The sequence below is a fragment of the Ursus arctos genome, unplaced genomic scaffold (assembly GCF_023065955.2).
Source record: "Ursus arctos isolate Adak ecotype North America unplaced genomic scaffold, UrsArc2.0 scaffold_19, whole genome shotgun sequence".
Taxonomy (NCBI): Eukaryota; Metazoa; Chordata; class Mammalia; order Carnivora; family Ursidae; genus Ursus; species Ursus arctos.
The window spans coordinates 51,150,722-51,175,826 of record NW_026622863.1 but is presented as its reverse complement, the minus strand read 5'-3'; the positions used below and the strand labels follow the sequence as shown (position 1 = coordinate 51,175,826).

General features: G+C 54.6%; 2 protein-coding genes across 5 annotated transcripts; one reads left to right on the top strand and one right to left on the bottom strand.

Moving 5' to 3' along the window:
* Positions 1-1,408: 1,408 nt before the first annotated feature.
* On the bottom strand, positions 1,409-12,160 carry MZF1 (myeloid zinc finger 1). 4 transcript variants are annotated; one of them, XM_048223516.2, is made up of 6 exons: positions 10,528-12,160; positions 8,766-9,201; positions 8,178-8,361; positions 7,439-7,509; positions 7,203-7,323; positions 1,409-3,045 (listed from the first exon to the last, which is right to left on the bottom strand). In XM_048223516.2, exons 2-6 carry the CDS (start codon positions 9,159-9,161, stop codon positions 1,598-1,600), a joined length of 2,220 nt encoding a protein of 739 aa, XP_048079473.2. In that variant the 5' UTR covers positions 9,162-9,201; positions 10,528-12,160; the 3' UTR covers positions 1,409-1,597. The 4 variants fall into 4 exon arrangements, with proteins under 4 accessions (XP_048079473.2, XP_026345181.3, XP_026345183.3 ...); XM_026489396.4 differs by lacking the exon at positions 10,528-12,160 and adding an exon at positions 9,992-10,521; XM_026489398.4 differs by lacking the exon at positions 10,528-12,160 and adding an exon at positions 9,992-10,078 and having other exon boundaries at positions 8,766-9,298.
* On the top strand, positions 12,004-17,592 carry LOC113248019 (tigger transposable element-derived protein 1-like). The gene is made up of 3 exons (XM_048223533.2): positions 12,004-12,084; positions 12,157-12,599; positions 14,581-17,592. The coding sequence occupies exon 3, from the start codon at positions 14,697-14,699 to the stop codon at positions 16,554-16,556; it is 1,860 nt and encodes a 619-aa protein (XP_048079490.2). The 5' UTR covers positions 12,004-12,084; positions 12,157-12,599; positions 14,581-14,696; the 3' UTR covers positions 16,557-17,592.
* Positions 17,593-25,105: the final 7,513 nt, after the last annotated feature.

Sequence of the window (25,105 nt, the reverse complement as noted above, 5' to 3'; positions counted from 1 at the left end):
GCCTCACAGCACTAGCTACCTCAGTGTTTGTGTGCCTTCGTTAATCTGACTCCTAGCCTCCACCTAGGGACCCAGTGACTGCCTTCCTTCCCTCTGATTAGTATATCCCAGGTCAGGGTCCTCAGAGTTCCATTTGTAGTTGGAGAGGACAGGAAGTGTTGGCATAGGGCCCAGAGGACCTCCTCCCACCTCCCAACTATGCCACTTGGCAGTGCCCCTACATGGGGAGCTGTTGACTTTGCCAGATGTAGATGCCAGAGTGGCCCTGGTCCTGGCTGGCGGTAGGCCAGGGGGGAGGTGGAGAGAGGGGTGGTGTAGGGGAAGGAGAGAGGCAGGGAACACACCTTCTCTGGGATGGCCATTGGAAGCTTCTGGCCGAGGCTGGCTGGCTTGTCTTTCCCTGATTTCAGGACCCCAGTGTTGTAGCAAAGTCCAACTGTATCCCTGGAAGAAGCTTGAACATATGAGCCTCAAAAGTTTGTTCTTAGAACTCCTCAGGCCAAGGGCAGGCTGACACCTGCCCAGAGTGGGGTTTAGGTCCCAAGCCAAATTCTGATGCATGAAGATCTTTTCTTTGGCACTGCTTTTCATCCCGCTTTTGGCACCCAGGGTACCCACCGCTTGGGGGCAGGGTGCTAGGTCAAGGGCCTGGACAATGGGATGGGAGAGAAAGATAACTAGGGCAAGAGGCAATGGCATGGGAAAAGTCTAGAGGGTTCCAGAGATGCCAGCCCAGACTGCAAGACACTGAAGCTGCACTGGCAGCATCTGTACTTTATGGAAGCTGCTGACAGCTGTGTTTCCTGTGACTTGCCACTGAACACATTCCTCATGGAGACCACCACCCAGTGTGGCAGAGCCCTTGGGGGTTGCACACCTGGCGAGGGTTGGCGGCACCTGTGGCCCACGGAATGTGAGTGATCACTAGAGGGCTAGGGAACTGGCCTGGGGCCTCCAGTGGACTTTGATTTCTGGACTGGTTGGGGTACAATCCTAAGGGGAACCTAACCTCAGCACCTGCTGGTAGTTAACATGCATGAAAGAATCTAGATTTCCAGATAAAACCTTCTAGCTTTTATGCCTAAAAAATGGCTTCCTAGGCTTAAAGTTTTACAGACACATCTCCAGCTCTGGCCTCCTGGGCACCACTTTGCTACTTCTACTGCACTCGATGACCTTGGCTGGCAGGGGAAAACGGAGCCAGTTCTCACCTGGCAGTTGGCTTGGCCCATGGCTGTGCGGGTTGAAGGCATCATGGGCAAACAGTACAGGAGCCATGGTACAGGCGGCACCCACAGACCTAGGGAGGTGCTGCTCGGAATCCATGGCGCTCTCACAGACTGCATGGTTGCGGAAGTGGTGGATCGGGGGTGGGGAGGCAGTGAATGGGCAGATTTCCAGACCCGCGTTCCGTCTACTGTTTATTGAGCACCTACCGGGAGCCAGGTCCTGGGTGGGCCCGTCTGTACCCAGACTTGATCACAGGCCTCACGACAACCCTGTGAGGTCAGTGTTCTGGGCGAACACACTCCCCTCCCCCCACAAAAGGCCAAAAGCCGAGATGCGAGAAGGGGGGGGGGAGTACAGTGAGTGCCGATTACTCCGCACTGTGGACACGCTGGTGCTGGATGAGCTTAGTGCTCTGGTGGAAGCGCCGGCCACACTCCTGGCAGGCAAAGGGCTTCTCACGCCGGTGGGTGCGCAGGTGCTGCGTGAGCGTGGGCCGCTGGCGGAAGGCCTTGCCGCACTCGGGGCACGCGTAGGGCCGCTCGCCTGTGTGGATGCGCCGGTGCTGGGTGAGGTTGGCGTGCTGCCGGAAGCTCTGGCCGCAGTCGGGGCAGGCGAAGGGCCGCTCGCCTGTGTGGATACGCTGGTGCTCGGTGAGCCGCGAGACTTGCGTGAAGCCCAGGCCACACTCGCTGCAGTGGTAGGGTTTCTCCCCGGTGTGTGTCCGCTGGTGGCGCGTGAGCTTCAGACGCTGGCTGAAGCGCTGGCCGCACTCCGGACAGGCAAAGGGTTTCTCGCCTGTGTGCACGCGCAGGTGCTGCGTGAGCGTGGGCCGCTGGCGGAAGGCCTTGCCGCACTCGGCACAGGCGAAGGGCCGCTCGCCGGTGTGGATGCGCCGGTGCTGGGTGAGGTTGGAGCGCTGCCGAAAGCTCTGGCCGCACTCGGCGCAGGCGAAGGGCCGCTCGCCGCTGTGGACTCGCCGGTGCTGCAGCAGCACAGAGCGGCGGCCGAAACGCTCACCACACTCCACGCAGCCAAAGGATTTGTCACCCGTGTGTACTGCCTGGTGTTCCAGCAGCACGGCTCGCCGAGTGAAGCTCTCGCGGCACTCGCTGCAGGGGAAGGGGCCGGGAGGCTCCGGTGCGCCGGGAGGCGTGGGGGGCGCGGCGGGTGCCGCGCCAGGGCCCGGGGGGTCGCCGTGGATGCGCTGGTGCTGCAGCAGGTTGGAGCGCTGCCGGAAGCTCTGGCCGCACTCGGCGCAGCGGAAGGGCTGCTCGCCTGTGTGCACTCGCCGGTGCTCCTCCAGGCGCGCGGGGCGCACGAAGCCCTGACCGCAGTCGCTGCACACAAACGGCCGCTCCTCAGTGTGCGTGAGTTGATGGCGCAGAAGATGCGAGCTTCGGCTGAAACTTCGGCCGCACTCGCTGCACACGAACGGCCGTTCTCCCGTGTGTATTTTCTGGTGCCTCAGCAGGTTGCTGCGTTGGCTGAACACCTTCCCACACACGTCGCAGCGGCCACCCCGCCCCACTCCAGGGCCTGTGCTGGGCCGGCCCCGGTCCCGACCCTGGTTCCTGGGCGCGCGCCAGCGGGCAGTGGCCAGTATGGGGCCCAGGAGCTGGCGGGGACCATCGTTCGTGGGGTTCTGCTCACCTCCAGGGACACTGGGGAGCACGAGTGCATGTGAGAAGCCACTTTCACGGGAGGGTGACCGGAGTCGGTCCGTGAGGCCAGCCATGCCGAGGTCCCAGGGGATGTGGAGGTGGCGGTTCACAGTGCCTGGGCCAGCAGAGACGCTGTCCATGTGGAGCGCAAAGCCTGCATTGCACAAGGGGATCCACTCACTCATACCAAGAGAACTGTGCCTGGACCCACTCCACCCCATGGTAAAGAAGGTGAACTAGAGGGACCTGAAACTAGCCAATAAGGCAGACAGAGGTGGCAGGGGCAAGGATTCTTTCTGTGCAGGCCTCCCAAAGGAGGCAACAATGGGACAAGAACCTAGCATGAGGAAGATTCAGAAGATGGGGACAAGCTTTTCAGGCCTGGCTTAAGTTTACAAAAATCACCTTTCTGGAAGGGCTGTAGGGCAGGTACGGGGCAGGTGGCCCTGCACTAGTGATGATAGTTTCTACAAATACACAGAAGTGGGTGGGTCTGAGGGAGGTTGGAAGTGGAGCCAACAGGAAAGGAACGGGCATGGGACGGGGGTACGTGGCAGAGCTTGGGTCTGATGTGCCTTGCTTGACATGTCCATGGGGCGTCTGAGGGACAGAGAATGCATGCAGGCTGTGGGGTGCAGGAGTTGGGGCTCAGTCTGCAGGGGAATGTGAATGTGGGTGCTCTGGCATACGCATGGCACACAGAGCCCTGGCCCTGTGTGTGATCAAATAAGAGTGGGTCGCTATGGAAAGAAGGAGCCGGTCCTAGCCGTGCTGCAGCACTCCAGCATCAGATGCTGTGTGAGGAAGGAGGTGTGAGCAAATGCAGCTGAGAAGCAGGGGCTAGAGAAAGAGGAAGGCTGAAGGAAGTTAAAGCACGGAGACTTAAGAGAACAGTAAGGGCTTCAGTGGGTGACAGAAAATCCGTAAGTTGTCAATGAAAAGTCATAAATCATACTGCATCAAAGGAAATCATTTGTGCCCAGCGCTCCAACCCCACCCAGCACCTTAGAGCCAAAAAATGAATGACAAGCAAATTTTCCAGAAGCAAAGGGCGAATTAAGCTTCTAAGTAAAGAGCTCCAATTAATCAACAAGACCTATGACCTGACAAACACAGGCAAAGGATATGAATGGGAGAGGAAATGTAACTAATGCTATATCCCATACAGTATGCTGAGTTCACTCCTAATAAGAAACTGCCAATTAGAGCTGTACTCGACTACCATTTTCATGCCCTCCCTGGAGGGACTCAGGTGTTTGCATGCCTTGCTGGTGAGCATTTAATGGGAAGTCAGTGGGGCAAAATACATTAAAATGGCAAATTTCTCACACTTTGATCAGCAATTTCACTTTTATGCACTTCAACAGTTGTGTTCCCCACAGTCCAAAATGACCTATATACGAGGTTTCTCAGATTATCACTGAAAATCCGCCCAAAGGAATGTCAGTAAGAGCCTGGATGGACAAGTGTCTCCACGGTGAGCCACAGCGGGGCTCCACGTGGCTGTCCAGAGGCAAGGGTATTTGTTGCTATGCGAAGTGGGAAGATGCACAAAAAATGTCAGGTGTGAAACATGGTGATTAGGCCTTCATGTGTGTTTTAAAGGGGAAAAAAGTATGTATTCGAATTTGTGTTTGCTATTTACGCACAAAAGCTTTTTGGAAGGACACACAAAGATGTTAATGTTGGCTGTTGGGGAACAAGACTATGTAACACGGGCAGGAGAGGGGCATTCTACTCTAAACTTCCTTGTGCCTTTTGAATTTTCTAACATGTGAATACAGTAGCTGTTCAAAATATTCAGAATATTATGATGAAAACACTGGCTGCCGAGATGGTTGGTTGGGGGTCAAGGAGAGCAGCCAGGCATCCTGAATGGAGAGATCAAGGTAACTGAAGGGAATGAGTGTTTGAAGCTGGGAGCTGTGGCTGTCAATGGAGAGAACAGGGCTGCAAAGAAGGAACCCACCAAGGAGTCTGAGGTGGCTGCCAGTGTGGCTGGAGAAAGCTGAAAGACTGGCGTTGCGCACCGAGAGAGAAGCAGGTCCAAGCTGGAGGCGGTGGTCGGCCACAAAGCACAAGGCCGAGCGTGGCCAGCCAGCTGAAGACTACAACAGCAGGTGGGGATGTGTCAGATCCTACTCCCTCAACTCCAACATGCAGAAATGACAACAGAACCTGAGAAAATTTTAAAAAATATTTGGGCAACTCCAAAGGAAGAAAGGACAGCTGGTGAGGTTCAGGAATCCAGAGCCTGTGCAGTGAGCTCTAAAGACCCTTGGGGTTTTGGCCTGGAGATTAAAGCCAGGCTCTGCCACAAAGCTTGGAGTTGACAACATGGGGTAGGTGAGTGCAGTCCCCTCAGCCCTGGCCAGGAATAAGCTGCTTGCTTTTTGCTGGCTTCCAGAAGCATCTTCACTGAACATCCTGGGGCCCAGATGATCCTTCCACTTCAGGGTTATGATGGATCCTGTGGCAGCCTCTTACCTACCACTAGGCTCGTCCCACGTGGGGACAAAGAGGAGGCTCCTACAGCTACGAGGGGCAGACCGTCAACACTGCAGCCCGTTGGAGAATTCACACCTGAAGAAACCAAACTAGCCAGCCGGTTTGGAAAGGACACTAAAGTATGTCCAAATTCTCAAAGGATGGATCAGCATCCATGACACAAGGACATTATGAAAAAAGAAAGACTTAGAATCCTTACTGACAAAAAACATAGCGAATGGGGACTTCTGGCTAACAATGGTATCTATTTAGCTTTGTTCCATCCTGAAACAACAGTAAAAACGACAAGTTTTTTGTTTCTTAGGGCATAAAATCCACAAAGATTAAAGAAGAGGAAAGGAGGGGCGCCTGGGTGGCTCAGTCGTTAAGCGTCTGCCTTCGGCTCAGGGCGTGATCCCAGCGTTCTGGGATGGAGCCCCACATCAGCCTCCTCTGCTGGGAGCCTGCTTCTTCCTCTCCCACTCCCCTGCTGTGTTCCCTCTCTCCCTGGCTGTCTTTCTCTCTGTCAAATAAATAAAATCTTAAAAAAAAAAAAAAAAAAAGAAGAAGAAGAGGAAAGGAAACAAATGAAGCCCTGATATTGTCTATTCTGGCAAGCTGAGGGGCAAATGGCAACTGTGTAGCAGGTTGTAGCAGGCTGTAGAAGGTGACTACTAAGCCCGTAGGGAGGAAAATGGGGAAAAAAAAATAATCTGTTTGACTCCAAAGAAGACTGGAAAAGTTTGGGAGTTAGAGGTACCAGGTAGCTCTGGCCACAGAGGTGAAGGGGCAGGGTCACCAAGCACGCTGGGGAGGCTGTTCAGAACTACTGCATGGATCAGCCCTGGGCTCTGTCAGAATTCTGAGCAAATAGTGGGCATTGCTGTAACTCTGATTCCTGGATCTCTTCTCCCGTCCTGGCCAAAGGCTGGGTTGAGGGTAAGAGACCACACTGAGGAAGCAATATAGCCAACAGCCAAGTAATACACATTCCAGAAACAAGGGAACAAAACAATGGTGGGAAAGGAGGTCAGAGAAGCAATTCGAGCCAGTTTCCCATAATGGAGAGGTATGAACTTCAAACTGCAAGGGCTTACCAACGATGATGAAAAGCCTTTGACACTGAATTAGTAAAAAGAATTCTTCATGCAGCCCAACTAGCCTAATATAGAATGTTAGGTAAGTGTGTTTTAGAGATGTAGCATCTCAGAACTTTCTATCTCCCATACCAGAGTTCCCAGGAAGGTCCACCAGAACAAGGGAGTAAACCAAGAAAGAGAAGGGGTCCAGGGAGTGAGGAAGAAGAGGCAGAGAGACCAGATGATGGCGGACTGAGAGCAGTATAGCCGAGGTGGACAGCAGGGGGCCTCTGTCCTCCATCCTGTTTGATCCACGCCTTGCATCAAGGTCCCTCCTGCCCACCCACGGTCTACTAACCTGCTGTCCTTGCCAGATCCAGACCCTCCATCCCCTGCTGCCCAACCAGTAGGGCCAATCCAGAATCTGTGAGTCATCCAGGATGCCAGGGCTGGGAGAGGATGGGGGGATGGGGAATAGAGGCCCTGCTTTCAGGAGGTTTTACTGTGGTGGGGAGCAGCAGCTGGAGGGAACCTGAGGTCAGCAGAGGGCTTGATAGAAACCCCAACAGCCTAGTCCATGCCAGGGGAGAGCACAGGTTGTATGCTGCCAGAACCAGTCCACAGAATGGAGGAGCTTGGAGATGTTGGAGTGAGAGGGCAACCTGAGCAGGGCCAGGGGTGGGGTAGGTGAATGTGGTGCTGCCCATGCAGGGGGCCCAGCCCCACCATGCTGGGTCTCACTCACCTGAAGGGAAGATGCCCCCAGCTTCCTCCTGCCACAGGGCCCCAGGATGCTCCCTCCATGAAGGCCCCTCAAGCCCAGTCTCGCTGTGGGGAGAGGCCTGGTCCAGCACTATCTCACAGCCCTGAAACCATAGTGGTCACTGCTCGTCTATGTCCAGCTAGGCTCAGGGAGGGACCTTTCTGACCCCCACCCACTGAGGCTCCCCACCCAGGGAGGATGGCCTGTATGGGGCTCACCTGGGCCTCTTCAGGTAGGAGAGTGGAAGTGGCTTCCTGGGGATTGGCCAGAGACCCAGAATCCAGAAGCTCTGTAGAGGAAAGTTGGGGTCAGGTGGCCCAAGGGTGTCCCCACCCCACTGCCCTCCTCAGTCGTATGCCAGATGCTGGAATCCAGGCTTGGGGCTGGAGTAAGGCAGAGCCTCCTGGGAGGCCATAGGAGAAGCTGTAGCAGGATGAGACAGGCTCAGGTCTGTGCTGTGCACCCCTGCATGAGCCCTGGGCAGGATGGCCAGTGAGAGTGGAGAGGAGCACTGCACTAGGGCCCATATAGGAATGATGGAGGGTGTGGGTGGCCAGCTCTGGCATCTGCCTGGAAGGAGTAAAATAGGGAGGGCCATGCCTCCCAGCACCCTGGGGTCCTCCCTCCACCACACCCACCTATAGCCAAGCCTGCTGCCTGCCCCCCAGAGACCAGCTATTGTCTCCCAATGGATCTCCTTGGGGAGTGAACCCCACGTGCCCCCCCACCCCGAAACCCCAACAGTCTACTCCATGCCAGGGGAGAACACAGAAACGTAGCTGTGACAGACTTGGCATGTGAGCAGTAGTGATGGCCACCGGCTAGGCAGGATGGGGGCGGACACCAGTGCTGCACAGGAGTAGTTCCATCCAGCAGGTGACCTTCAGGATGCGGAGGCCAGGCTCCTCTGGTCTACCCAATCAGGCTTTGGGCCATGCATGCCTTGCCTGCCCTCACCTGGGTCCTCTGTAACCGTGGGCTCCTCTTTCACCTGAAGGCCCAGTGGTGACTCTTGTGTGGCTTCAGACGGTGTCCTAGGCCCACGTTCTGGAGTCTGAGGCTTGGTTTGAAGGAGGGGCTGGAAGTTGGAGGGCTCCATCTTCTCTGATAGTACCTCCTGACCCTGCACTTGGACTGTGACCTGGGGAGGTGCCCCCCACCATTAGGGACTCATGCAGAGAGTTTGGCTGGGCACAAGCGGGGGGTTCATGGGCATCTACCCCATCACAAGACCCCAGGTCCTGACCCACTAGGTTCTCCAACGACCCACATCCCCACAGCACTGAGTCAGGAGTGAAGGGACCACCTACAGTTGCTCCCCCTTCTCTCCACCCGGCATCCCTTTCCATGTCCATGACTCCAGGCGATGTAGGGATGGGCCACTGAGGCTGGCCCTGGAAGCTTGTCTACTCTCACAAGGTGTGTTGCAAGTGATCACTTCCAAACCACAAGGAACAGGGGTCCAGTCGAGCACGGCACTCCCCAGGGTGAGGCAGAGCTGGATACCATTCTAGCCTGGATCCTGGCTCAGGGCCACTGACTCACCCATCTCCGGGGGCCTCCTGGCTCCTGGCGCAGCCCCTCGACCAGGGCAGCAGCCTCCTCAGGGTTGCCTGGCCGCTGTCCCTCCACACGGGCCTGGATCTCAGGGGGCAATGCACACAGGAACTGCTCCAGCACCAGCAGCTCCAGCATCTGCTCCTTGGAGTGCACCTCTGGCCGCAGCCATTGGCGGCACAGCTCCCGGAGCTGGGCCAGGGCCTGGTGGGGACCCACTGCCTCCTCATAGTGGAAGTGTCGGAAACGATGGCGTGCAGCCTCTGGGCCGGGATCCCACGGGGCGGCCTCACCCTCCTCCTCAGAGTCCTCCAGCTTCACCATGACAGGTCCCTCCTCTTCCAAAGATGTGTGACCTGGGGAGCCTAGGGCTGCAGGCCTCATTGGAAAGACTGGGCTGGGTCTCCGAGGATAATGTCTTCCCCTAGGAGAGGAATAGGATGAGGCTACTGCGAGGACAGACCGTGGCAGCAAATGCTTATTGAGCGTCTACTGTATGGTTCGTTGTTCCATCTTCAGACCTGCACTGAGCGGAAGGGAGATAAGAAAACTGAGGCACAGAGAGGTGGTCACATGCCAGGCACTTGTGTCTCTGGTCTCTAGCTGGGACCTACACATAGTCTCTGGCATTCCCCTGTTCCAAACACAGGGTGCATCTTAGGCATAGAAGGTATTCCTCCCCTAAATCCTGCTCTTCTACATGCACCATCCCATCCCTGCCCTGTGGCTCTCCCACTGCCAGGTAAATGACATTTGCAATGTTCACCGTGTGGGCATAAGCACCACTACAGCACGCCCCCCCCACACCCCCCAGAACACCAGCCCATCATTGCACCACCCACTGTCCCATCTCGTCTCTCAGACCATCACCTTCTCAGCTCGGTTCCACAGGACAGCCTCCCTCCACCTGTTCCCCACCCCCACAGATGGGCAAGGTCAACTCTGTGGCCAAGCCTTCAGGCAGCATTTCCCCCTCCCCCCATTCAGCCCCATCCTCTGAACGGGCCCAACTTGTCACACCATGTAATGCCCCACCATCTCTTCAGCTTCCTGATTTAGGCAGGGGTAGGAGGTGATGGGAGCTTCCAGGAGGCCCACAAAGGCCCCAAGACAACTGGACCAGGTGCCTGCAAGCAAGGTCGGAGATTCTGATCTTGCCTATTTGCTACGTAACCCTGGCAAGTTTCTGTGAACCTCAGTTTCCCCGTCTTTACCGTCCCCCATAAGTGGGGATGCCCTCCTTCCCCCGCCATTGCTGCTCCCTTTGCAGCTGGGAGTAATGTGCGGGCTTTGTGAAGAAATCTGAGTTTATTAAGTGAGTAGATTTCGATTTCCAGGGCCGCCGGATCCCGTGGGTCAAACTTCCGTTCCTCAAGGTTCCAAGCCAACCTGCAACTCTGGGAGAAAGTTGGACCATTTTTAAGCCAGCCAGCCACTGCGCAGCTTCCTGAACTACATTTACCAGAAATCTTGGCGGGCAACTCCCACTTTAGAGAGTCCCCGCCCCCCGCCGCTCCGCCCCCGGCAGGTCCAGTGTCGCCATGGCAACCAGGGGGCGGGGCTCCTAGACCCTGTTGCTCTGGCAATGCAGGGACCGAAGAGCATCGCGCGACAGCGCCCGGCTCGCCGAGGAGTGCCTAGGTCCCTCCTCCGCGCTCCGGGTCCCGCTGGGTAGCCGGAATCCAAGAGTCCGCGGCCGCCGCCCGGGTCCCCGCCCAAGCCTTCCTCGTTCAGAGGTCCCCGCCCTCACCTCCACGCTCAGCGGGCCGCTCCGCGCTCCTACGCATGCGCGCTCGCCGACGGCCCCCTCCCCGAACGGACCATGTCTCCCAGAATGCTCCACGCATCAGCCCGAGTGCCACCTTGCCCTTCCCCCACCCTCGCCTCCTTTTCCACCCTCCACCCGGTCCCCCCGGGGTAGCGTCGTTCCAACGATCAGATCACACGCCAGGCCGCCTCTTCCCGCGCTCCCCGCCTCAGATCCAGGCGTCCATGCCCCGCCGACGTGCGCAAGCTTCTCAGGGGGCAACGGACGGCAGCGCCGCCTTCCCAACCGCGCATGCCCCCCACCACGTTTTCCTCAATTCTTTATGGACGTTCCAGGGATTAGCAGGGTTCTGCACCAATCACCGCTCTCGCTAGGACGCCGTCAGCCTACGTCTCCATGGCAACCTTTTTGCAGAAAAAGGGGACAAGTCTTCCACCGCCCGCCCTGCAAATTGCAAAGAGGCTCGGCCCTATGCCTTCTGGGAAGTGTAGTCGGCTGGGTCATCTGTGTGCGCTAGTGCCGCGCCACGTTCCTTTGTGTTGGAGAGCGGTAGGCGGGCCTACGAGTCTCCATGGTAACCGGTTGGGCCGACCCTTCCGTCTCCAGCGCAAGCCTGGGGACCCAGTGTGCGTCTGAGAGGCGATGGGGAAGGTGGGGTAGGGCTTGGGGAACCGACCGGGGCAGGGAAGCCGAGCGACACAGTGAGGAGAGACCGACACAAAGACTTAGGGGCAGAGAGAGGCCCAGAGCCTGTGAGGCTGCCCACGAGGGGCAGAGAGAGATTTGAGGAGGGACAGTGAAGTAACTGAACAGATACAGAGACCGAGACACCGATAGGAAGAAAGTCAACAGGAAGGGATTTCTACTCTCAGAGACCTAGACAATGTGGTAAGAAGCCAGAGGATCAGAATCAGGCCCGGGTAGACAGTGTCAGAAAAGTTAGCAAGGAGGAGGGAGATCAGGAAAGGATGAATACGAAAGGAGAGACAAAGAGGGACAGGGAAAATAGATTCACAAAGACAAGCAGTGCAGATACCGAGATTCAAGAGACAGACAAGGGATACAGGCATACAGAGGCAAGGGGAGAGAAAGGGGCAGCAATTTGAGATACGGCAAAGATGCAGAGTTTTCAAAGACCCAGAGAAGGGTGACAGCAAGAAGAGAGACAGTGGGAGGCAGACTTCTTAGAAAAACTTACCCAAAATTTGACAGTAGGACAAAAAAGATGATTGGGAGCCCTCTCTGCGTTTCCTAGCATTGTCTACCAAGCCAGCTCCAGCTCGTCTGACTCCCTAAAACGAAGTAACTCTCTCTTAACTACCTTCTGATCAGAACCCAGGTTGCAAACGCTTGGGGTTAGAGCTGTATCACCCCTAGGACACGGGACAAGAACTGAGACTCCCGGGCCCGCTGCCCCTCAGGGCACTAATTCGACTTTGGGCTTTTATTTTAGTATTCCTTGTTTCTGTCACCCTTTCTGTTCTTTCTCTCTCATCTTCCCGGAACCACCTATGTCATCGGGCTAGTTCCCTCCACGAGGTAAATAACTCTTTGACACGCCCTCATTGCGTTTATTTTTAACTTAAAAAATATATTTGACAGTCTGAGCAGAGTTCATTCTCCAGGATGGGGGACAAACCGAGAGAAGGAGAAAACAGACCGCGCCGGAAATGGAAGGAAGCAGGGAGGAGGATGGAAAGACACAGACAGACAGTCGCCGGGGGGAAAAACTCGAGAGAAGCGACGCAGAAAACCCGCTTCGGGCAGGGGCGGCCTCCGGCGCCCTCGGCTGGACTCCCTGCGCAGCGTCCTCGGGGCCGAACTACAGCTTCCGGCGGGCCTGCGAGCGCCAGGCGCAGGGTGTAGAGCGCCGACGGGGGCGGACCCCACGAGGGCTCCGCGTCTCGGGAGCCCCGGCGATCTTCAGCCTCCGCCCAGAACATGGAGCCTGAGCGCGGCCGCCTCCGCGAAGAGGCCCTGTGAGGCAGGAGATGGGCAAGAGCCGCAGCCCCACCGGCTCCGCGGAAGCAGCCCTCCGGCGTCGCGCTGCGGAGGTGAGGGCGGGCGACCGGCCGTCCGCGCGGGGTCCCGGGCTCCGGGGGCGGGGGCGGGGGCGCCGTTGCTCTTGGTCCCCCACGGCGGCAACGGAACGGAGAGGCCGCTGCGCGCTCAGTCGGGACGAGCGCGAGTGGGCCAATCGGCGCTTCCGGCGGCCCCGCGGCTGTCTGGGAATTGTAGTCTCACTGGGACGAGCCCTGTGTCCCGCCCGGACACTGGGCAGCGAGCCTCCCAGGGCGGCGCGCTTGGGGACTCTCTCTCGAGGGTGGGAGGGAGGGAATGAATGAATGAACATATGGGTGAATTAATTTTAAATTGTCGATGAGCAGAGGAAGGCGTGAATGTTGGAGAAAGAACAGCGGCGCGTGAGTGGTTCAGAATTCGGGGACGGCTTGGAGGCAAGAGGAGCCTTTCCCATGCCCACCCACCTTTCCCTGCCTCCCAGGCTTGAGGGTCCTGTGGCCTGTGCCACCTTGTTTCAAGCATGAGCAGCCCATGAATCCTTGAAGGTACTGATGTGATACCGATAGGTGCCATCGCTGCTGCAAAAACAGACCTTCACTCATTTGTCCGTGCGATCACAGGCAGTCCTTCAATTAAAAAAATATATTTATTTATTTATTTATTTATTTATTTATTTATTTATTTATTTATTTGTTTGTTTGTTTATTTACTTATTTTTACTGTTTAATCAGGTGCTACTTTCACATGGTTCAAAATGCAATAGGGACAAGGTGAGAAACCTGCCTCCCACCGCTGTACTTCATTTAATAATTTCATCAGCAAGTGACTACTGGATGCACTATTCCGTGGGCCTAGGGCCATGAGAGAGCTCAGCAGACCCAGATCCTGCCCTCAGGCAGCTTGTGACAGATGTATAATAAAACGTAGGTGAGGAGGGCCTTTTTGATTACATTTGAGCAGAGATCTGTAGGAGAGGGAACAAGCCACGCAGATAACGGGGAAGAGCCTGGGCCCTGGGCTGAAGGAAACAGGAGCACCCTTAGTCTGCCCCAAGGACGCGAGTAGGAGTGAGCAAAGTAAAGGAGGAGGCTTTGAAGTGCTTTGCGAATCTGGTGAGGATTGTGGCTTTTACTCAGAGCTGGGAGAGCCCTGAACAGAGTGGGGATAGGATCGTAGTGCTTGCTGAATCTTTGTGGCTGCCATGTGGAGAACCACCTTCCTCCTCTATTCCCAGGTGCTCTTTGGGGTGGCATGAATTAGGTCGGTTTCCTCCTGCGTTAGTTTCCTGACTGCTGTAATATATTACTGAAAAATGAGTGGTTTAAAATAACACAAATACCTTGGAGTCTTGGAGGTCAGAAATCTGAGATGGGTCTCAGTGGTCTAAACTCAAGGTATCAGCCGGGCTGGTACCTTCTGGAGGCTCTAGGCTCTCTGGCACACCTTCTGAGTGAAATCTTTTGCCTTCTTTTGCAAGGACCCCTCTCATTACATTTAGGGCCCATTTGAATAAACCAGGATAATCTCCCTATTTCAAGAATATTAACTTAATCACACCCACAATGTCCCTTTTGCCATATAAGGTAATTTATTCTTAGGGATTGGGATGTGGACGTCTTTAGGAGCCATTATTCAGCAACCCACACTGATGTTTGATGTCTTTGGGTGGGAAGCGTGGAAATGGGTAGCTCATTTGCTCATCAGTGTGTGGGAGGTGGGTTTCTAGACTGTCTCGTGGTTGCAAGAGGTTTACTGGGGGAAGAGAGCAAAGTCTCCTAGCAGACTTCTCTTGATTTCATAAGCTAAAACTAAGTGACATGCTTCTCTAGATGCAAAGAATGCTTCGAAGTGGGCGTGCAGTGTTTTTAGCAGTAGGCAAAGAAGGGACGGGACATGCTTCTGAGGCAGTGGTTAGCAGGGCTGGGTGCTCTGTGTCAGAGCATGGGAAGGCCAGCTGGTGGTCGGGACTTCCATGTACTTACACATTAATGCCCGTGTGTCCTTGTCTTACAGGCAGAGGCAGGTATGGCAGGAGAGGCCAAGAGGCTGTCCTTGTGGGCACCCTGGTAGCTACCGTGGAAAGGCACTGGGGAGAGAGCTCATCAAGGTGCGTGGCTCAGGGAGGCGGAATGAAGACAACTCCCCGGCTGCAAGTGTCGGGGAAGGCACCCCTTGGTGGGATTGGCCTCCGCCACAGTGCCAAGCGGGACCGAAAGTCCATCACCCTACAGGTGAAGTTAGAGGTGCTTCGGAGGTTTGAGGAAGGTGAGAAGCTGACTCAGATTGCCCGGGCCCTGGGGCTGGCGACCTCTACTGTCGCTTCGATCCGTGTCAACAAGGACAAGATCCGGGCCAATTCTCAGGCGGCCACACCTGTCAGCGCCACGCAGCTGACCCGCTGCCGGGGTGTGGTGATGGGCCACATGGAACGCTTGCTGAGCCTCTGGATTGAGGAGCAAAAGCGGCAGAACCTGCCCATCAGCACGCTGCTCATCCAGGACAAGGCTCGCCGGCTCTTTGTGCAGCTGCAGCATGAGCAGGGTAATGGCACTCAGGCTGAGACCTTTGGGGCCAGTAACGGCTGGTTTGCCCGATTCAAGGCCCGCCACAATGTGCTGTTGACAGACGAACCATCTGTGGCTGACACCCAGGCTGCTGCCCACTACCCCCCGGTGCTGCGCACCATTCTGGAGGAGGGCTGCTACTCGCCACGCCAAGTCTTCAACGTGGATGAGACGGGCCTGTTCTGGAAGCGGCTCCCGGAGCGCATGCTGCTGGCACTGGAAGGGGCGGCTGGGCCTGGCCTCAAGGCCTCTAAGGACCACCTGACCCTGCTGCTTGGTGGCAATGCAGCTGGTGATTTCAAACTGAAGCCTCTGCTGGTGTACCCCTCGGAGAACCCGCGTGCCCTCAAGGGCTGCTCCAAGGCCAGCCTTCCTGTGGTCTGGCGCTCTAACCGCAATGACTGGCTGACACCCAGCATCTTCCAGGAGTGGTTTACTGGCTGCTTCTGCCCTGCCGTGGAGAGCTACTGTGCAAGCCACGGCCTCCCACACCGTGCCCTGTTGCTCTTGGACGGCGCGCCCTGCCACCCTGCTCACCTAGGTGGCCTCTCAGCCCACGTGCGAGTTGAGTTCCTGCCCAAGAACACATCGGCCCTAATCCAGCCTATGAACCAAGGTGTCATTGCCACATTCAAGGCCTACTACCTGCGCCGCACACTCGGCCAGCTGGTCCAGGAGACGGCTGGTGAAGACCGGCCCTCTGTGCGGGAGTTCTGGCGCAGCTATACCGTTGTCACTGCTGTGGACAACATCGCTGAAGCCTGGGCAGAGCTGCAGCCTGCCACCATGAACAGTGCCTGGAGGAAGCTCTGGCCCGAGTGCGTCCCTGCTGGCACGCCAGAGCCTGACGCCGTGCCTCAGCTCCGCCGCAGCATTGTTGCACTGGCCAGCCGTGTGGGCCTTGGAGACGCAGCGGAGGCTGATGTCGCCAACCTCCTGCAGGCCCACGGGGAGCCCTCACCCCACGACATCCCCCAGGATGCAGAGGATGGGGACATCAGCGGCTCCAGGTTGCCGTGGGAGGCAGGGAAAGGCTTGGTCTCCCGAAAACCAGAGCCAGATTTCACGGAGGCTGTGGTGGCTGCGGGGACTGAGGAAGCTGATGTGGGTGCTCTGAGCCCCGAGCACCTGGCCCAGGCCCTGACTCACTTTGCTGCTGGTTTACGGGTCCTCATGGAGAATGATCCAAACCGGGAGCGCAGCCTACGGGTGTCCCGGGGTGTCCACTGTGCCCTTGCCCGCCTCCGGGAGCTGCACCGGGAAAGGAGGCGACGGGCTCGGGCAGCTGCATCCTCAGGAGGGCCCGTGGCAGTGGCAAGGGATTTGGCAGGAAAGCTGCCCTTTCCCCAAGTGGGGCCCATAGAGGGTGGGGAAGTGCCTAAGGGCACAGGTCATGAAGGTCAGACCTCTGGGTGTCCTGTATGATTTGGAGCTTGGGCTTGACCTCACATGATCTCTCTCATGATGTTTTGTTTCTGGAGGTCAGATACTGCTACTTCTCTCCAAGGGTTCTCATATCTCATGCTCTATGGTCTTTGTATGGTGACACACAGCTCAGGCTTGGGGAACAGAAGGGTAGTGTTCTCTGATTGGAAGATGAATTGCAGGGGCCAGGAGTGCCCACCTATGACCGGGACACATCCTGTAGTATGGTCATTGCCCAGCACAGCCAGGGCAGGTTTCCTTGTGGTGGGGAGCCAGAACTGAGACCTGCCTCTCCCATTTTCCAAACCCGACCTCTTACTCCCTCCACCATTGTGACCCTTCCTTGCCAACTTTAGATGAGGGTTTCCTGCTCTCGCCATGTCCTTTGTCAATTTCCATGCCATCCTCACCTCTTTTGGCTTCCATGGCCCCTGTTGACCCGGGTCTCTGGTAACTTCCCTGTGCCTGGGCACTTTGATTCACTGTGGATTTTGATACCAGGGATCACTTCCTTCGTTTGGAGATGTTTTCTTCCCTGGGTTTCTGTGCTAGTTGTCTTGGCTTCCCTCCAGCCTTTGAGGTTGAGCCTTTTGTGACTGTGATGGTCTCCTAGTTCTGGTGCTCTTTGGAAAATACCATCCACTCCTAAGAGCTGCGATCACCTTAGGGTTAACTCCCAGTGCCCTGGCTCTAGCCCAGCCTCTCCCTGAGTTAGATCCAAAGCTCTGATTCTGATGGACAACCCCCTCCCCCCCCAGTCTTATTATCTCCCCTAATTCCAGTTTGTTTTTCTGTTCCCCACACTGTAACAACAGGCATCATGGGGTGTCCACCTGACTGCAGAAACACCACTTGGGTCACCAAAACACAGATAGTCAGCAAGGGAAGGTGTTCTTATGCTCCGGCTGGATGAGCCACAGGTGGTGGGACAGGGATGTCTGGGCTTTTGGACTCCTTTCAGCACAGGTGTGCACGCAACACACACACACACACACGCGCGCGCGTGCGCGCCAAGAAATAAAAATGGGAGAAAGGATTCCTGTTACTTCTGTCCCAGCTAACACTGCATTGATGGGCTTGCTGTCAACATATCACAGGGGCCAGGGCGGGACTTGAAGGGCCAGCCTTACTGGGAGAAAGGTCAGACGAGGCCCTGTGCTTGCTTTCCTGGGGAGAAGGGTAAGAGGGATGACAGAGAAAGGAAGTTTTTTTTTAGGATTCTGGTGAGAGACTGGATTAATTGCACAACTTACGAGCACTTGTAATGTGCCAGGTGTTGAGGAGACCAGGATGAGTGAGACTGACCTCAGGAGCTGCCAGTCCAGAGGTTGTTACGTTCTATGTGACAAGGCTATGACAGGCGACTCAGGAGGGACCCCCACCTAGCCAGGGACAGACGACCGGACATGATAGGTAGGCTTTTTGGGGGAGTGGTGTCTCAGCCTGCAGGGACCTTGCTGACAGTCAGGAAACCCATCATTTCAAGACACCACACATTACAGAGGGGCTCGACAGAGGCAGCCCCGTGTGGTGGGGTGGTTGGTGAAACCCCAAGGACCGGGATGAAGGGGCATCCTCGGTGCGGGCTGAGTGTGGTACGGCAGCGGAAGGAGGCAGGTGAGCAGGTGGGAGTCTTGGAGGCCCAATTTGCCTGGGTAGAAGGAGCGGTTACGTGAGCAGCCGCTACGAGGTCATGGGGACATCCTGCCGGCCCGTCTGGCTCCAGGGCTTGTTTCTTCAGGCGCCCGGCCATCAACAAAGGCGCAGCGGGGAGCCCTGGATTCGTTCACCTAGCAATTTTTCCCAGGCCCCTGAGCATTTCAGGGAGGCCCGGCGCTGGATCAGAGAAGCCCGGTGTCTCCCAACGCGCTGGGGACCACATTCGCCAGAGAGCCTCGCCAACAGACGCTGTCTTCGGCTCTTTTCACGTCGGGCATGGACCGTCGCCATAGAGACGCAGAAGCACCCAACACCTGCTTCCGCCATCTCTTGGCGCGTGTGCGTGGACTGTCGAGCGCGGGCGGGGGGCGCACGCGAGGGGAAGGGCGCAGGCGCCGGAAGCGGGCCGCGGCGGCGCCGGAAGCTCTCCGTCCTCAATGCCCTGGGTGGTGGGTCGCTGTCCTTGCGCGGTGGAGCTGGGCCGTGTGGCTCCCGGGGGCGGTGAGTCGGCCGCCGTGCAGCCAGAAGCGTCGGAAGGGCCCGGGCTAGGGTGTGCAGCCTGGCGGAGGGCGGCAGGGGAGTTGGTGCAGAGACGCATCCCGGTTGGTCCTGGAGGAGAGGCGGCTCGGGGACTTCTGGAATGCCGAGTGTGGCGCGGGCAGGTCCTGACCCGGAAGTGGTTCTGGGCTGAGCTCGGCTCTCCGCGCTCCTCCGGATTCTGCCCGACGATGGGCGCTGTTATCCTCCGAATCCGAATTTCCTGGGCCCCCTTCAGCGGTTCCCTTTTACATGCATCACCCACCCATCTCCTTCAAAACCGTCCTCCCTTCCTCTGAGGAGTCTCTGGATTTCCACAGCCCAGGCCTGGGTTCCCTCTTCGCTCCCACGACACGTGCGTCCGTCCATGAAGCGAGTGCTCCGGGAGGCCGCGCTCCGCTCGCGGGGATAGAATCCGGACCCTGACAGCCGAACGCTCTGCAGGATTGCCCTGAGCTGATTCCGCCGCCCAGAATGTTCTCTCCTGCAGCCATCCCCGCCTCAGGGCGCCTGGCAGTGAGGAGCCTGTGGTTGGGTATGGGGGGATGGAGCTGCCCAGGTATGGGGAACCCTGACCCACCCTTTAAAAACATGCGCTGGCAGGGAAAACAGTCTTTATTAACTCTTTTAAAGTTGCAGTGGTAACAAATCGCCGTTAACAAAAAAAAAATCAGACAGTATGTAGAGATTTAGAAAAGAAAACACGGACGTCCTCCTCCGGTTACCCTCCCCAGATTTCGCCTGTTGGGAGTCTGTTTCTCAGGACCCATTTCTGAACATTCCTACCCGTAGCTCCTGTACACTCACACACACACACACACACACACACACACAGGTTTGCTTTAAATGTTGCTGGAAAGGTTAACATTACTGGGATCATGTTGTGTGAGAAGGGCCACGGATTACTTCCTTGTTTAACATTGTAGAGCGGACATCTCTCCTTGTCACTTTTTGACCTTGGCTCTGTGGTTTGAGCTGAGCCTCTCAGGCTCTGTAGGAGTCGGCCATGGGGGAAGGAAGGCCTTCCAGTGTAGGAATCAGCTATTGCTATCCCTGTGCCTGGCCCATGCTGGCTGCACCGCGGCTGTCCCTAGCTTCCATCTTGCCCTTCCGTCTGTCCCCCACAACACTCTTCCTGGTGCAGGATGCAGGTTGCATCCTTCACTTGCTCAGACCCTCCCTGGGCACTGACCCTCTGCTAGTTCCCACCTGCTTGCCTGCTCGTGGGGTTCTCTCATTTCACTGAAACCTGGCATGTCCATGCCCCCTATCCTCAGGAACAGCTCTCCTACCTTTAGCCAGTCTGGCATGAGCTATTGTAAACTTCCGCAGGGGTGGGTTCACTCTTAACCAGATTCCCAGTGCCAGGTGTTCTCTTGAGGACACAGATGGGGAGGTTGAGACTGGAGGTATCCTCTACCAGGTTGCCAGCCGGCCGGACTTGGGGACAGTTTCCCTAGCAGCAAGTGGCCTTCAGGGTATGGGTGACTGGAGGGGCGTGCGTGATCTATGGCCCTAACTGGGTGGGCATTTGTCCCAGGAAGACAGTGTGTGGCCTGAGTGAGCACAGTGGAGGCCAACTTCCCAAAGTCTTGCCATGGCAGCCGACCCAGCACCCCTCACTCAGGAAGAGCTCATGATCATCACGATGGAGGAAGATGAGGCTGCCCCATGGGATCCTGAACCCCTCTCCAAACCTCAGCCCTCAACCCTGCTGTCCAGGCTCTGTAGGGACCCCAGCAGCCCTTTGGCAGCTGCCACTATGAAGAGGCAGCAGGGCCCCAAGAGGCCCTAGCCAGGCTGCGAGAGCTGTGCTGCCGGTGGCTGAGGCCCGAAGCACACTCCAAGGAGTAGATGATGGACCTGTTAGTGCTGGAGCAGTTCCTGGGTGTGCTGCCACCTGACACCCAGGTCTGGGTGCAGTCCCAGCACCCTGGGAGTGGTGAGGAGGCTGTGGTGCTGGTGGAGGACCTTGCTCAGATGATGCAGGAGACTGGTGAGCCACAGGGGCCCAGGGGCTGGTTGGGATGGCTGGGGAATGCAGAAGGGGACACAACCCATGACTCTGGCCTAGTGTTCTCATTGCTGTAAATAAGACTCAGAAGCTGCACCATGTTCGGAGCATTTTTCTAGTCTGCGAGCTCCCCAGAGATGTGAGCTCGACATTGGCATGACGTTTCACCTTCTCAGGGTGTGCTGGGCCTCCCTTCTCTTCCTTTTTTACTTTCTCACAAGATCACTGAATGCATGCCATGTTCCAGGCCTTATATGTCAAGCAGGGAAGGGAACAAGCAAGGTTTCTGCCCTGTCGGAGCTTAGTCTGTTTGGAGAGTTGGATAGTGAGGCCACCAGTCACGATTAGGGTGTCGTCCTTTCTTGGGGGGGGGGTGGGGACACAAGGAGGTGAGCACAGAGGTTGGCCTGGCCAGAGATGGCTTCGCATTTCCTGCCATGTGACATCTTCGTCTTAGGCCAGATGTGTGCCTATGTGCCTGTGAGAAGGGGATAACCATGAAACAGGAAGGAGAGGTGGTTGGTTAGGATGCCATCGTTCATCCTGGCATTTGGTCACGCATTTGCTCCCACATAGTGATGCGGTGCCTTTTGCTTTCTTGGTTCTCTGTATCAAGAAGTAGAAATCATAGCAATTAAAAACAAAACCAGCTTTACTAAGTTATAATTTACATACCAAAAAAGTGTACAGTCCCTGGGTTTAGTATATTTATAGGATTGTACAACCATTACTGTTGCCTAATACCGTAACGTAAACATCTCCAAAGAAACTCTGCCCATTAGAAGTCACTCTCCATTCTTCTCCTCCTAATGCCCTGGTGACCATAAAACAGAGATAATTACATACCTCAACATAGATGAACACTGAAAACATGACACTCATGAAAGAAGTAAGTCACAAAAAGCCACCTGCATGATTCCTTTCAATGAAATGTCCAGAATAAGCAAACCCATAGAGACACAAAGATTTTAATTTCTCTTGGTTATTTACCTAGGAGTGGAATTGCTGGGTCATATGGTGAGGCTGTTTGACCTTTTGAGGAATGGTAACACATCACTCGTTTTAACGGAGGGAATTTTAGTGTAAATCATTTAACCAGTTATTGGAGGAGGAGAAAAGTGTAGAAAGAACTGTAAGGTGTCATGGCAGTAAGGACTGCAGGGAATATTATCTACTCCTAGAGCTATGGGAACAAAGGGAAGAGGTTGGAATTAAGACAATTAGACACTGAAAGGAGGGTGTGAGACCCAGACCCCTGAGGAGAGGCCACTGCCGGGTGGTGCTGGGGTGTCTGAGGGGGACGTGATGAATCTGGTTCTGCACGTGTTGGAAATGCTGCAAACTGGATTCAGTTACCGCTAAGGAAAACCCAGACCTGGGTGGATAATGTAGGACTTTTCGCTTAGGCATGAACGTGAGGTGCAGGTGAGGCATTTTGGAGGCACGTGTCTGTAGTCCTTGTGGGGTGTTGGATTATAGTACTGTGCTCTTTTCTAAGCTTGCTGCCAGTGTTCCGAGGTAGGCTGTCTCCTGACCAACATCCAATGTTTGCCGCCTCCTTTGAGGTCTTTTAGTTCTAGTTCTCCGCTTTCCGCTGAATGGGTGCTTAGGTGATGGACACTATAGAGAGATTTTGCAGGGCACCCAGCTGGCTCAGTCGGAAGAGCATGTGACTTTTGAAACCGGGGTCACGAGTTGGAGCCCCATGTTGGCTGTAGAGATGACTAAAGAAAGAATAAATAAACTTAAAAAAAAAAAAGCGATTTGGCACATAACATTGCGGATGTTGGAACAGCAGCCTACTAGTCCCCGAATGGACTCAGGCCTGGTACTCATGTGGATTTTGTGGGATGTGTATGGTTATGTCCATTCATCCTTGAAATCACATGGATTCAAGTTTGCCACAGTTCACATGTACATGAACACTCCTGCCTTTGCCCCATGCCCTTTCCTGATCTGGGCCTGTTGCTGGCCCCTCCAGTGGCCCCACATGAGAGAGGGTAGAGGGTCTGGCCCTTGGTTTCTCTGGGTGCCCTCGGAGATGATTGCTGTGATTCTGTCAGGAAGTTCAGAAGCCAGATGTCTCAAACTTTTTCCTTGGCTGTCACTGTCAAGGTGTGTGCGGTGGTCCCTAAGACCACCCTTAGTCTTAATGATTTGCTGGAAGGAGTCACAGAATTCAACAAGGCTGTTATACTCATGATTATAGTTGATTACAGTGAAAAGATACATATTAAAATGGAAAAAGGTGCATAGTCTGGGAGATAGTGGCCATGAGCTTCCACATGTCCTTTCCCAGGGTAGTCATGTGGACACTGCTTAATTCTCACAGCAATGATATGTGACACTGCAGCAACCAGAGATGTTTACCTGAGTTCTGGTGGGCAGGGTTTTTATTGAGGGTCAGTCACATAAGCATGGAGCATACTGACTTTAGTTACTTAATCTCAACTCCTCCCAGAGGTCACATTGGCACAGTGTGGCCCGGGGTCACCACTATAAGTCACGTTGTTAGCATGAACTGCCTGGTTTGGCCCAAGTCCTTAGGTAAACAAAGACACCTTTCTTTCTTTTTCTTCCTTCCTTCCTTCCTTCCTTCCTTCCTCCCTCCCTCCCTCCCTCCCTCCCTCTCTCTCTCTCTCTCTCTCTCTCTCTTTCTCTCTTTCTTTCTTTCTTTCTTTCTTTCTTTCTTTCTTTCTTTCTTTCTTTCACTTAAAGATTTTATTTATTTACTTGACAGAGATAGAGACAGCCAGCGAGAGAGGGAACACAAGCAGGGGGAGTGGGAGAGGAAGAAGCAGGCTCAGAGCAGAGGAGCCTGATGTGGGGCTCGATCCCATAACGCCGGGATCACGCCCTGAGCCGAAGGCAGACGCTTAACCGCTGTGCCACCCAGGCGCCCCTGGGTTCTCTATTCTGTTCCATTGGTCTATGTGTCTGTTTTTGTGCCAGTACCATGCTGTCTTTGTGATCACAGCTTTGTAGTACAGCTCGAAATCCGGCATTGTGATGCCCCCAGCTTTGTTTTTCCTTTTCAACAGTTCCTTGGCGATTTGGGGCCTTTTCTGGTTCCATACAAATTTAAGGACTATTTGTTCCAGTTCCTTGAAAAATGTCATCGGTATTTTGATCGGGATAGCATTGAAAGTGTAGATTGCTCTGGGTAGCATGGACATTTTAACTATGTTAATTCTTCTGATCCATGAGCATGGAATATCTTTCCATCTTTTTATGTCTTCCTCAATGTCTTTCGAGAGTGATTTGTAGTTTCTAGAATATAGATCCTTTACGTCTCTGGTTAATTCCAAGGTAACGTATGGTTTTTGGTGCTATTGTAAATGGGATGGATTCCCTAATTTCTCTTTCTTCAGTCTCTTTGCTCATGTATAGAAATGCAACTGATTTCTGAGCATTTATTTTGTATCCCGCCACGTTACTGAATTGCTCTATAACTTCTAATAGTTTGGGAGTGGATTCTTTTGGGTTTTCCATATAGAGTATCATGTCGTCTGCGAAGAAATACATTTTGACTTCTTCTTTGCCGATTTGGATACCTTTTATCCCTTTTTGTTGTCTGATTGCTGTTGCAAGGACTTCTAGTACTATGTTGAATAATAGTGGCGAGAGTGGGCATCCTTGTCGAGTTCCTGATCTTAAGGGAAAGGCTTCCAGCTTTCCCCTGTTGAGAATAATATTTGCTGTAGGCTTTTCATAGATGGCTTTTATGAGCTTGAGAAATGTACCCTCTATTCCTACACTCTGAAGGGTTTTAATCAGGAAAGGATGCTGTATTTTGTCAAATGCTTTTTCTGCATCTGTTGAGAGAATCATATGATTTTTGAGTTTTTCTTTCTGGATAAAATCTAAGACACTGATAGATTTGCGAATGTTGTGCCACCCTTGCATCCCAGGGATGAATCCCACTTGGTCATGATGGATAATCCTTTTAATGTACAGTTGGATTCTCTTAGCCAGGATCTTATTGAGGATTTTGGCGTCCATATTCATTAGGGAAATCGGTGTATAATTCTCCTTTTTGTTGGGGTCTTTGCCTGGTTTGGGGATCAAGGTAATATTGGCCTCATAGAATGAGTTTGGTAGCTTTCCTTCTGTTTCTATTTTTTGAAATAGCTTTAGGAGAATAGGTATTATTTCTTCTTTGAATGTTTGGTAGAATTCCCCAGGAAAACTGTCTGGGCCTGGAGTTTTATTTTTTGGAAGGTTGTTTATCACTGACCCAATCTCTTCATAATTAATTGGCCTGTTTAAAAAATCAATTTCTTCCTGTTTCAGTCTTGGTAGTTTATGGGTTTCCAGGAAGGCCTCCATCTCTTCCAGA